This window comes from Gigantopelta aegis, chromosome 3, assembly GCF_016097555.1.
Source record: "Gigantopelta aegis isolate Gae_Host chromosome 3, Gae_host_genome, whole genome shotgun sequence".
Classification (NCBI taxonomy): domain Eukaryota; kingdom Metazoa; phylum Mollusca; class Gastropoda; order Neomphalida; family Peltospiridae; genus Gigantopelta; species Gigantopelta aegis.
Genome location: NC_054701.1, coordinates 7,201,469 through 7,215,321, shown reverse-complemented (window position 1 = coordinate 7,215,321; position 13,853 = coordinate 7,201,469). Strand labels below are relative to the sequence as shown.

The 13,853-nt window shown below is 41.4% G+C and overlaps 1 protein-coding gene across 1 annotated transcript in view; it reads right to left on the bottom strand.

The window, feature by feature from the left end:
- Positions 1-3,485: 3,485 nt before the first annotated feature.
- The window catches only part of LOC121367454 (glutamate receptor 4-like), a 19,948-nt gene continuing 9,580 nt past the window's right edge, over positions 3,486-13,853 (bottom strand). Inside the window, exons 4-8 of the mRNA XM_041491633.1 lie at positions 13,021-13,363; positions 11,272-11,522; positions 9,600-9,795; positions 7,223-7,488; positions 3,486-4,039 (exon numbers count right to left, since the gene is read on the bottom strand). Of these exons, the coding sequence (XP_041347567.1) occupies positions 3,971-4,039; positions 7,223-7,488; positions 9,600-9,795; positions 11,272-11,522; positions 13,021-13,363 (1,125 nt within the window). The 3' untranslated portion in view covers positions 3,486-3,970. The remainder of the gene's footprint in view (positions 4,040-7,222; positions 7,489-9,599; positions 9,796-11,271; positions 11,523-13,020; positions 13,364-13,853) is intronic.

Genomic DNA, 13,853 nt, shown 5'->3' with positions numbered 1-13,853 from the left:
AAGCGGTCCCGTGCTATGTACACGGCGGTCCTATTGCTGCGTGGAAATCCCAATGTAAGGACACCACAGCTCATCTAAGCGGTCCCGTGCTATGTACACGACTGTCATATTGCTGAGTGGAAAGCCCAATGTAAGGACACAACATCTCATCTAAGCGGTCCCGTGCTATGTACACGGCGGTCCTAATGCTGCGTGGAAAGTCCAATGTAAGGACACCACATCTCATCTAAGCGGTCCCGTGCTATGTACACGGCGGTCCTGTTGCTGCGTGGAAATCCCAATGTAAGGACACCACGGCTCATCTAAGCGGTCCCGTGCTATGTACACGATTGTCATATTGCTGAGTGGAAAGCCCAATGTAAGGACACAACATCTCATCTAAGCGGTCCCGTGCTATGTACACGGCGGTCCTAATGCTGCGTGGAAAGCCCAATGTAAGGACACCACAGCTCATCTAAGCGGTCCCGTGCTATGTACACGGCTGTCATATTGCTGAGTGGAAAGCCCAATGTAAGGACGCAACATCTCATCTAAGCGGTCCCGTGCTATGTACACGGCGGTCCTAATTCTGCGTGGAAAGCCCAATGTAAGGACACCACAGCTCATCTAAGCGGTCCCGTGCTATGTACACGGCGGTTCTATTGCTGGGTGGAAAGCCCAATGTAAGGACACCACAGCTCATCTAAGCGGTCCCGTGCTATGTAAGTACACGGCAGTCCTATTGCTTGGTGGAAAGCCCAATGTAAGGACACCACAGCTCATCTAAGCGGTCCCGTGCTGTGTACACGGCGGTCCTATTGCTGCGTGGAAATCCCAATGTAAGGACACCACAGCCCATCTAAGTGGTCCCGTGCTATGTACACGGCTGTCATATTGCTGAGTGGAAAGCCCAATGTAAGGACACAACATCTCATCTAAGCGGTCCCGTGCTATGTACACGGCGGTCCTAATTCTGCGTGGAAAGCCCAATGTAAGGACACCACAGCTCATCTAAGCGGTCCCGTGCTATGTACACGGCGGTTCTATTGCTGGGTGGAAAGCCCAATGTAAGGACACCACAGCTCATCTAAGCGGTCCCGTGCTATGTAAGTACACGGCAGTCCTATTGCTTGGTGGAAAGCCCAATGTAAGGACACCACAGCTCATCTAAGCGGTCCCGTGCTGTGTACACGGCGGTCCTATTGCTGCGTGGAAATCCCAATGTAAGGACACCACAGCTCATCTAAGTGGTCCCGTGCTATGTACACGGCTGTCATATTGCTGGGTGGAAAGCCCAATGTAAGGACACAACATCTCATCTAAGCGGTCCCGTGCTATGTACACGGCTGTCATATTGCTGGGTGGAAAGCCCAATAAGGACACCACAGCTCATCTAAGCGGTCCCGTGCTATGTAAGTACACGGCAGTCCTATTGCTGGGTGGAAAGCCCAATGTAAGGACACCACAGCTCATCTAAGCGGTCCCGTGCTATGTACACGGCGGTCCTAATGCTGCCTGGAAATCCCATTAAGGACACCACAGCTCATCTAAGCGGTCCCGTGCTATGTAAGTACACGGCAGTCCTATTGCTGTGTGGAAAGCCCAATGTAAGGACACCACAGCTCATCTAAGCGGTCCCATGCTGTGTACCCGGCGGTTCTAATGCTGCGTGGAAAGCCCAATGTAAGGACACAACATCTCATCTAAGCGGTGCCGTGCTATGTACACGGCGGTCCTAATGCTGCGTGGAAAGCCCAATGTAAGGACACCACAGCTCATCTAAGCGGTCCCGTGCTATGTAAGTACACGGCAGTCCTATTGCTGGGTGGAAAGCCCAATGTAAGGACACAACATCTCATCTAAGCGGTCCCGTGCTATGTACACGGCTGTCATATTGCTGGGTGGAAAGCCCAATAAGACACGACAGCTCATCTAAGCGGTCCCGTGCTATGTGAGTACACGGCAGTCCTATTGCTGGGTGGAAAGCCCAATGTAAGGACACCACAGCTCATCTAAGCGGTCCCGTGCTATGTACACGGCGGTCCTAATGCTGCGTGGAAATCCCAATAAGGACACCACAGCTCATCTAAGCGGTCCCGTGCTATGTAAGTACACGGCAGTCCTATTGCTGGGTGGAAAGCCCAATGTAAGGACACCACAGCTCATCTAAGCGGTCCCGTGCTATGTACACGGCTGTCCTAATGCTGGGTGGAAAGCCCAATGTAAGGACACCACAGCTCATCTAAGCGGTCCCGTGCTATGTACACGGCTGTCCTAATGCTGGGTGGAAAGCCCAATGTAAGGACATCACAGCTCATCTAAGCGGTCCCGTGCTATGCACGGGATACATCTAGAATAAATTAGAATATAATGCACCTGACAAAGTGATATACATGAAAGGAATGCTTTATTTAACGACGCACTCAACACATTTTAATTACGTTTTTTTGGCACACAGATAATGAGAAAGGAAACGCACTGGCTCCACGCAGTGGACACCGTTTCCGATTACCACTACCGGGATCTTTTGTATGCAGGATCCCACAGGTACGATAATACATCCCAAGGACTTTGTTAAACCAGTTTTGGCGCAATGTCTGGAACTAGAAATATCCCAATAAGCCCACTTATGGGGATAGATCCTAGACTGACCGCTCATTATGCGATAAAGATATTATTGTGGTTGTACCCGTCCCTGGTCTACAAAAGGGATGGGAGTTGTATAGTATGGACGTACACACATCCACTAATCATATCAAAGTCTAACATACAAGTAACAATATATAGGTTTTAAGCTGGGCAACAAAATCCACTAGCACTCTGGTGAATTGGGTCTGAAAATCTATAGCCAAATGAATTAGCAAAACGAAAATGTGGAGATTTCCCAAATAGTGTTTTTTACAAATTAATATGGAAATTATTGGCCATATTCAAATTTAATTCGAATTTGAAATTTTCGCTAACAACAGCTTAAACGAAGAATACAAATCAAGTATGACATTACGAAAGAATATGTAGACATTGGCTAAATATTACAGTAATTTTATGTATTCACTGGTGTCTTTCTCGCACTAAGAAAGTTTGCACGTGTAGTTCTAATCACAGACCACATGGTGTTTAAAACAGTAATAACAATTACACAGTTATTTGCTAACTTATTTAATGTACTTATTCTTTTGTTGTTTACGAGTTGACTAAGGTTATGGTCGTTTACAATCCTATGGACGACTAGATAATGGAATTCACATTCACATTTTCATTGGTATCACATGATATAAAATACACAAGGCCTAAACAAAACATTGTGTTTGCGGGAGATCAACCCTACCTAGAAAAAAGGCCAACCCTATATTTATTAGATGTACAATTTTCAGTTTTTATTTTGTTTTTAAAATGTAGTTAAAAAGTGTTCGTACCTAACATTGTATCTGAACCCGTAAAGGTGAATGTAGTGAGAAAACAAAAAAACACAACACCCCCCCCCCCCCCAACAACAACAACAATAACTACGCTAATTGTTTTATTTCGGCACGTTCTCAAAAACACATTTTTAAAAGTCTAAACTATCTTCCAACAGAATGCTATTCCAGCGCCCAGTTTTAATCGACAAGTAGTTAAGTTAGCAGTCCACAACGTTTGTGAGATAACAGTATTTGTTAGAGTTGTTTGAAACGTTGTAGAGATTAGCGATATGTAGTTATTTCAGGTCCCTATTCCACAAAACCTTCTCAGCAGAGAGCTGCGAGAGTTTGTAAATATTGATCCGATTGTCTGCCTATTAATGGTAGTTTTGTGAAAGCCAATTTGTGATGCCCAAACATCACTCATTGTTGAGTTATTCTAAAATAGTATTAACTGCTATAATCGTCTGAGATTAGAGGGTAGTAAAATTGGTCGCCTTCAGTGAACTTGGTTGTGTGTATCATAACCGTCATAATGCAGTCATGCATGCAGTACTGAGGTATTGGGAACTAAACGTGTTGAAAGTCTTCTAAAGAGCGTTGTCAGCGGTTTCGTCAATGTCTTTCTTGTCGGCAGCAGACTGTCCCTTTGAAGATCTCTGAAATAACGAACATAACAACCATCAAACATGCATGTACCACTATAATTCATGTTTAATTAATAATTATCTAACAGTAGTGTCGATATCAAGTAAGAAAAACAACCGGTGATTTTCAAATTACAATCTCGCTTCATCAAATTTTAATATCGTTTACTAATGCACAAACACACCTACAGTGTATTAAAGTCCTGTGGTATTGCTATCGAATAGGGGTAACTTCGGACTTTGTTAACTTCGATCTGGTAACTTCGGACCCAAGTAATCTCGGACCCCATTGGCTTAGTTACGAGGAATTCCGATGACATTTTTCTACTGGTCTCGACGGCGCAGTGTCTAAGCAAACGTCGGTCTTACAAGGATGACAGGTACAGGGTTCGCATCTCGGTACCGGTTCCAGCCCAGAGTGACACAAGGGCACAACGGGTAGATGTAAGGCCACTACATCCTCCTTTTTTCTCATTAACACTCTCAATAACATATATCTACTAACAATTAACCACTGAGGTGTGTGCTATAACAAATGTGATTGAACCGTAATTGAATATAAGCACGAAAATAGTTGAAATGAAATACGTTTTTTCATTTTATTGCATATGCAGTTCAAACGTTCATTTCAATACGCATATTTCTCCAAAAGTATGGGACATATACCCAGTTGTACATATATTTTATTTCTAGTAAATAAAACAAGAAGTTTCAATTTACTATATATCTTTATTTTCTAAACATTTAAAAATATTTTGTTTTTACCAGTTTAATAGTACATACTCTAGATATATCTGAGGGACAATTATCATCATACTTTACACATCGTGAATATAAAATATATACTAACCAACTATATATATATATATACGTATACGTATACGTACATATACATATACATATATATATATATATATATATATATATATATATATATATATATATATATATATATATATTCCAAACGTAAAAGTAAAATCCTGAATAAATAAATGTTGCGTTTTTTAAAATTTATATGCTTACATCAATAAACTAAAACAATTTGTGATAACATCAAATATTATGTAAACGATTAAGCACTATTTTTATTAATCAGTAATCTAGGCATACATTTTCTAAAAGTAAACTGAAAGTTCGCAGATGTCAGTTAATTGTAGACCACATATCTCATTCTACCGGACGGGTCCATTTAATTTGGAATATGAACGTAGAAGCTGCAGCGCACTACGTGTGCCTTCCACATATTCTCCCCAGTACTTAAAGATTTTTCTTTGAAGATCTCGGTATTTGTTTTCTTGGTGACGTTTCAGTTTTGACTCGCTCACCAATCGAACTTGCAAGGGTACCAATCTGGCCTCTTCGAATAGCAGGCTAATCAGCATATAAAATGGCATATGTGGGCGATCACGTTTATTTAGTCTGTTGTGCCACCCTTCAACATCATTATTTGTACTGAGTCCGGAACACCTACCAAATCAAACCATAGTAAGAAGGGGACGGAGTATGAGCAGAATAAATGTTTAAAAGTTAATTAACTAATACACAACAAAATGTACAATGAATATATATAAATGTTTAATTAAATAACAAACTCATCTTGAAATAATAATATCAGATTGTTTAACAACCCAGATATAAGTTGCTTTCATTAATACAGAGGCCGAGATTACCGGTCCGAAATTACTTGGGGCCGAGATTACTCGGGTCCGAAGTTACCAGGCCGAAGTTACCAAAGTCCGAAGTTACCACGTTCCTTGCTATCAACCGCTGACAAAGCTTGGGGACATGGCGGACATGGCCTCCAATCACACATATTTTTCCACTACGTTTTATGCTTGCATAACTTACAGATAGTATGGGTGCCCCCCCCCCCCCTCTAAGGGGTGGTGAAAATGGGGACGCGTTCCCCCTAAATATATTTCAGTGCCTCTTTTTGCGTGTTTAATTTGTTGTTTATTGGGTTGCGCTTTCCACGAGCTGGTGCCCTTTTCCTCTTAGTCCCCCCAATCATGTACTGGATCCTCCCCTGCCGAATACAGTCAACTGCCTTCGTACAACATACATGGGCGGGACGTAGCCCAGTGGTACGGCGTTCGCTCGATGCGCGGTCGGTGTGGGATCGGTCCCCGTCATTGAGCCCATTTGGGCTATTTCTCGTTCCAGCCAGTGCACCACGACTGGTATATCAAAGGCCGTGGTATGTACTACCCTGTCTGTGGGATGGTGCATATAAAAGGTCCCTTGCTGCTAATCGGAAAGAGTAGCCCATGAAGTGGCGACAGCGGGTTTTCTCTCTCAATATCTGTGTGGTCCTTAACAATATGTGTGACGCCATATAACCGTAAATAAAAAGTGTTGAGTGCGTCGTTAAATAAAATAAAACTTTAAGAAGTTATCGACTAACAGAGACTTTTTCACGATTGTAATTACACATCAAATATATTTTTCTGCACAATATATTAGTGGCTATATATTAAACGTGTTTCCCCTGCGCGTGCTGTAAGCTCACCGTGCTGCAGGGGTGTAACATTCTCTTTGAGAATGGCCAATACAGCACAAATTAAAATTTTGAGTAAAAGTCAGTATCTATCTGTGATATTTGTATTTTTGCACAGTTCTTTACACTGTTTTTATTTAAATCTTGAATTTTTATATTAATGTTGATCATCACCTTATTTGTTTGCATTGCCATGGTTTGACACCCTGTAGCCGATATGTTTTTCGTGCTGGGGTGTCGTTAAGCATCAATTCTATTCTATTAAACGTATTTCTGATCGTTCTAATATTTGTAGTAGGTTAAATTTCATTTTATTCCCTAAAATATATATTTTATATACGTACGAAATTATTTTAAGACAAAATCCAGTTTGAGATTCTTACAAATATTAAGACGACCAGAAACACATTGAATATACAGACGCTAATATTCTAAGCAAGAAAATATATTTAATATGTAAGTCTAATCGTAGAAATATTTTATTAGTTGGAAACATCTTATAATGCAGCAAACTCAGGAATGTCCCTTTAAGGCCGGTGTAACTGTAGCTTAACTTGATATCAACATGACTTTTGTACATTCCTCAATGCACTACAAGGAAACCTAATATTACCGGACATTACGTAAAAAACCGAATGTTTATTTCTCATCACCACAGAGATGAGAAGATTGCAAACAAAACGCCGAGTTAAAAATACCTTTCTCTTGAATCTGTCGTATGCCAGTTCGAGCCCCAGTGCTGCCAGACTTGCCAGTCCCCCTGCTAGCAACATGGCGAATGCGCCCTTTAGGTCTGGCAGGCTGATGACCGACCCAGATATACCATGGCTCTTTGCTTTGTACCGCATCTCTTCGGGACTGCAAATAGCGTTTTCAACCCACCATTTGTGATACAACTGCTGGATGGTACCGGATTCATGAAGTTCCAACAGAGCCGTGTTAAATGTGTGTGCTACACGCGAACCTGAAAGGAATGTAATGGTCTAAGAGAGTACTGTTATTGGTCTTACGCCTACGTATTATCTTGCTTAAGAGTTGTGGTGTGTTAGAGAGAGAGAGAGAGAGAGAGAGAGAGAGAGAGAGAGAGAGAGAGAGAGAGAGAGAGAGAGAGAGAGAGAGAGAATGAGAATGTTTGTCTGTGTATATGCGTTTATTACCTTTTTGATAAATTTCATGCGTTTTGATTGGTTAATAGCTAATGCATAACACAAGTACACCGTGCCATTTGCGGGAAAACATAGGATTTGTGGGAAAATACAGAATTTGCCAGGGTGTACGAAATGTCACGTGATTTGCTCGACTGGTTGTACAAAAATACAAACTGCGGGTAAGTCCGACCAAATTTTCTCCAACACGTTTCACTGATTAAATTTGTTAAAAGTCTTGAATTCATTATGAATGGGAATACCACAACTCGGTAAATTTTATGTTTACTCTTTTTTTAAAGATTTCTTGAGCACATTTGGCCAAAAAATGCGCTTGATTGTAGTTTTTCGCGTGTTAAAAGCTAGTGCTAGCATTGCGTAATTAGCTATCGTGTAAGAACTTACACTAATTATCACGAAAATATTTTAGGTAATAACGTGACATGATTCTACATGTTAGTACAACATGACAAATAGTTTTGTTCGGCTGCGGGTGTTCAATTTTGTTTTCCCGACACGATTACAACATAATCATAAAGGTTTAAAACACACAAGATAGTAAGGCGCTAAGAGTTTTCTCCCTTTGCGAAACACAGGGTTCGAAATGATTTCAGGGTAAAACCACCCGGAATTCTCGTTGACAATCTTAATACCCAAACAGCTGACAAAAAAAAAAAAAGGAGCTGTAAATACCTTGAATAGTTATTTGTTAAAAAAAAAATCCAATAAATTTTGAGGAATTTGATGACATGTTATGTTATTAAACTCAAACTCAAAATGTGTGTGTACCTTATTTAAAAGTTTGACTGTTAGTGTAATTTTTGTTAAATTATAAAACAAAGATCTAAAAGGTAATAAATTCGTTGAGCGGTTTTTTGACAGGGTATACGGGATTTACACCTCTCCAAAATCTGTATTTTCTTCGGCTGCGCCTCAGGACGTCCTGTCAAAAAACCGCGTAACTAATAATATTGTGTGTGTGTGTGTGTGCGTGTGTGTGTGTGTGTGTGTGTGCGCGCGCGCGCGTCTGTGTGTCTGTGTGTGTATGTGTGTGTGTGTTTGTCAGTGTTTGTGTTAGTGTGTTGTCAGTGTGTGTGTGTGTTTGTCAGTGTTTGTGTTAGTGTGTTGTCAGTGTATTGTCAGTATGTGTGTGTATGTGTATGTGTGTGTGTGTGTGTTTGTCAGTGTTTGTGTTAGTGTGTTGTCAGTGTATTGTCAGTGTGTGTGTGTATATGTATGTGTGTGTGTGTTTGTCAGTGTTTGTGTCAGTGTGTTGTCAGTGTGTGTGTGTGTTTGTCAGTGTTTGTGTCAGTGTGTTGTCAGTGTGTGTGTGTGTTTGTCAGTGTTTGTGTTAGTGTGTTGTCAATGTGTTTGTCAGTGTGTGTTAGTGTGTTGTCAGTGTGTGTTAGTGTGTTTGTCAGTGTGTGTTGTCAGTGTGTTTGCCTTAATGTACCCTCCTCCATCTAATTATTATTTAGGCCTAGCAGTAGCCTAGTGTGTTTATTTTTGTGCTTACATTCAATTAATGATCAAGCACGCATTCCTGGGAAAACACACACCTCAGCTATCTGTCGGTATGTCTAGGACAAGGCTTTGTTAGTTGTTTGTCAGACAGAAGCTGGGCTGAGTTCAGCCAGACCGAGCAGAAAAATGTCCGCTAGACTGGTCTATGCACTTGAAATTAAACCAAAATCCCAAAACGTCCGGTGGCTGAACTTGGGGCAGGTGTAGCGGCCTTGCTCCTCCCCATTGAGCCTTTAAAATCCGATATGGGTGGGAGCCGGTACCCGGATGTGAGTCCATGCCTATTAGTCTTAAATCCGTTGGCGTAACCACTACAACATCGGGGATAGTAATCAAGCACATGGAAAACGGCTTTTATTGTTACACCGGATATTGCGATCACTGCGCCGTAAAAACAGATACAAACCCTTTTTCAACGCGAATGCTATAGCTCCTGGAAAGATGAGTGGTCCGTACACCTTAACGTCACAGTGCATGGCAGCAATATACTCGGCAGTGTTTGATGACATCAACATGACAAAGTTATCGGACTGTCGAACTCTCTCAATTCCCTCAGCGTAATCATTCACAGGAACAAGTCGACTGTACAGGCGCTTGTAAACCTGTAAATATACGGCACAGTAAATGTACTAATAAATATTGACGGATGGATGAACGGACAGTCACAGAGACAAAACGAGGAAGTACCAGCCAACCAGCCAGCCAGACTGACAGACAGACGGACAGAAATAGAGAAAACCACAGTTAGAAAGATGAGAAACATATAGATAGAAAAGAAGACAGGCAGACAGACGAGTGGAACTTACTCAGACAATAATGTGCTAAAACTACCGCATTAGAACAACACAAAGAAAAACAAAAAACAAATAAAGACGCATCCCTCCCCCACAATAAAATCCACAACGCCTACACATCACCCAGAAACCCCAAACCCCCACCCAAAAAACCCCCCAACAAAACAACAACAACAAACAAACCCAAACAAACAAAAACCCCACAACAAAACAAACCACAACAAAAAACAAAACAAACCACAACAAAACGCCTCCAAACAAATCCAATCACTAACACTAACAACACAAACTAACCCAAAACAAACAACGAAACACCCACCAATATATTACCCCACCCCCGTCCTTTTACCCCTACAATATTTGGTTATGAAAAATCCATGTTTGAAATGTTTATACATGTATAAACAGGTTCTTAGAGTTGACGGTTGTTATTTCCCTTGATGTAGAGGCCAATCTGAATTCAACCAAATGGCTACAGTAACAAGGATGCACCGAATACCACTTACGTAATGCCGACTTCATAAACATTACATTCTCGCTCCAGCCAGTGCACTACGACTGGTACATCAAAGGCCGTGGTATGTGCTATCCTGTCTATGAGATGGCGCATATAAAATATCCCTTGCTGCTAATCGAAAAGAGTAGCCCATGAAGTGGCGACAGCGGGTTTTCTCTTTCAATATCTGTGTGGTCCTTAATCATATGTCTGACGCCGTAAATAAAATGTGTTGAGCGCGTCGTTAAATAAAACATTTCTTTCCTTCCTTCATCGACATTACAAGGGCGGGATTTAGCTCAGTCGGTTGAGCGCTGGCCTGAGGTGCTTGCGTCGCATGATCGAATCACCTCGGTGGATCCATTCAACTGAATTGCGTTTTTTTCTCGTTTCAACCAGTGCACCACAACTGCTCATATGCCGTGGTATGTGCTTTCCTGTCTGTGGGAAAGTGCATATAAAAATTCCTTACTGCTAATGGAAAAATGCAGCGGGTTTCCTCTAATGACTACGAGTCACAATTACCAAATGTTTGACATCCAGCAACGATGATTAATTAATCAATATGCTCTAGTGGTGTCGTTAAACAAAACAAATGTTTTCAGCGACATTGTCTACGCCAATGACATTAAAGACATCATCTGCAATATCGACATCATCGATATTACGAAGTAAATGACACTACAGACGCCTTCGACTTTTGCGATCACGCAAGATAGGGCAATGCGTTATAATCTGAAACAAAAACATACAACAATGTAGTAGAGATAACATTTAAGATAATATACCCCGATGTTTGATCTCTTCAGATGATTGATGGTTGACCCTCCAGCTATAGCACCCACACTGATATCTGTGTCTCGCACTAAGTCTGTGTAGTCTCTGAACGGCATTCCAGGATTAGTTTCGGCTCTGGAACCACCAGCCAGAAGGAACACTGTCGTATTAGCAGTGAAGACGATGGCGATGAAGAGGACGAAGAGAAACCAGAACGCCGCCAGCAGACGACCGGCGATACACCGGGGCATGTGTTTGTATCCTGAAACATTAACTAGTAGTACAAACTGACTTGACCTTTGTTTGTGAAATATTCAGTTAAAAGGTATATTTAAATTATCTGCCTTGTAATATTTATTTCTCTTCCCCATATTTTAAAAGAAATATTCTGTCAACAAGTATATTCAAATTATCTCCCTTGTAATGTCCATTCCGCTTCCCCATATTTGGAAAGAAGATTCTATCTTTCTGTACGTCTTTTTTATAGATACACTCTACCACCCAGGTCTTATCTCTCCAACCATATCAGATTAGTCGCCAGTGAATACCCTCCACCACCACCATCACCATCACCATCACTATCATCATCATCATCATCATCATCGTCGTCGTCGTTATGATTGTCGTCGTTCTCACAATCATGATCATTATTGTCATCATCATCATCATCATCATCGTCGTCGTTATGATTGTCGTTCTCACAATCATGATCATTATTGTCATTATCATCATCATCGTCATCCTAATCATCATCACCATCGTCATCACCTTCATCATCAACATCATCATCACGAGTGTCATCATCATCATCATCACGAGTGTCATCATCATCGTCTTCTTCACCATCATCATCATCAAAATCGTCATCTAGACGCCCTCTATTAGAAGTGACTATGCCAATAAATAGAGTTTTGAATGCTAAAGTGGCCTTTTAAATCTTCAATAATATCATGGTTGTGGGTAACTGACTGACAAGCCATACCAGGAAAAAAACGTAGAATTATATTTTTATGATAGGAGGCTACCATGACAAACTCGGTATGACACTTCTGTCACGAGTTAATGATCCTAATGGTTATGACAAAGACATAAGCGTCAGAAGATGCTCGTAACTAGAGGGTCCAGAACATATTGTTATTAATTCGCCTTTCAGCTGGGACGGGGATGAATGTGGCATGCATAATCTCCACAATTAGGAGGGAGAGTGTGGCCTCCTACCCCTTCCTGCGTCCAAAACCTAGTCAATATTAGCATGCCTACCATATGCACAATAACAATTATTACACACAGTCTGATTGAAATAAGATCCACTGTTCTATAACTATTACCCGTGGTCCGGTGTTAGTTTGGATTTAGTTGTGATTTAGTAAACAAGCCTTGAGTGCAAGAAGGGTGAAATCTGCAGCAAAGCATTGTGCAGAGATACAGCCGTGAACACGTTTTACGGTTTGGTCGTTCAGATTCAATCAACCTCAAGTTTAGCCAGCAAACGTTTTGCTAACATTCGCGAACTATTTGATTGGTTCTCAACGTGGTCATTTGATGAAACACACACAAACCAGTCTGCGAACGTTTTTCTGCTCGGGCTGCCTGAACGCAACCCAGGGCTAGTAGACAAACGTCTGCTAGACTGGTTTGTGCGCTTCAGGATAAACCAAATGGCCACGTTGGAAACCAATCAAATAGTTCGCGAACGTTAGCGAAACGTTTGCTAGCTGAACTTGGGGCAGGTACAATCACCGCGTCGGAAGATGACCCACCTTGTAGCGTCATCGTACTGAACGTAAAGACGATGCTGTTGGACAATCCAAAATGTCTGTCTGTGCCGGTTCCTCTGTCGAGAGACGACCCAGGGGAGGAGCGTTCAGAAGGACTGAATCTTCCAATGACGTACATGACGACACAGACGAGAATACACGCAGCCGCGATCGACAGACACAGTTCACTGGAGAATGGATTGGTGAATGGAAAACTTTCAGGGCTTCCGTAGGCGGGGTTCTTCACCAGGAGCTGGATTCCTAGGTTTCTAACAGGCTTCGTGAAATCGACGACCGACGCTCTCTCAGTTGACACTGTCAGGTCGCCCATAGCAACGTCAGCTTCCTGGAACAAAACGCAAAGACTTGGTCAAGGTTAATTAAGGGAGTTGACAAAATGCATATAATACTAGATATGTACAATGCGTGGCAGATACAGAATCGTTCCGAAGAAGGGAATATCGACGAAAACGCAGTCCTGCAAAAACTGGCGAGGACCGATCATAATAATTAACGCTCGACGATTTCAAGGACCTTTGGTTTTATTATAGTTATATATTTAGTAATAAGAAGAACATTTAAAGATTCTTTACAAAATATTTTTAGTGTCAAAAGCCGAAAATTAAAATTATGTGTCGATATTAATTATGTTAAAAGAATAAATATCACTGTCTGCTCTTCTGACTCTAGTGAACAAATGGCAGCAAACACCATAAAATCCAAAATAACACACAAAAGAAACAAATAAAAAACCCAAAACCCCAAACAAGCAAGTACCAAAAAAAACAATGTTTTCAATAACGCAGCAGCAGGAATAGTAGTAGTAGGAGTAGTAG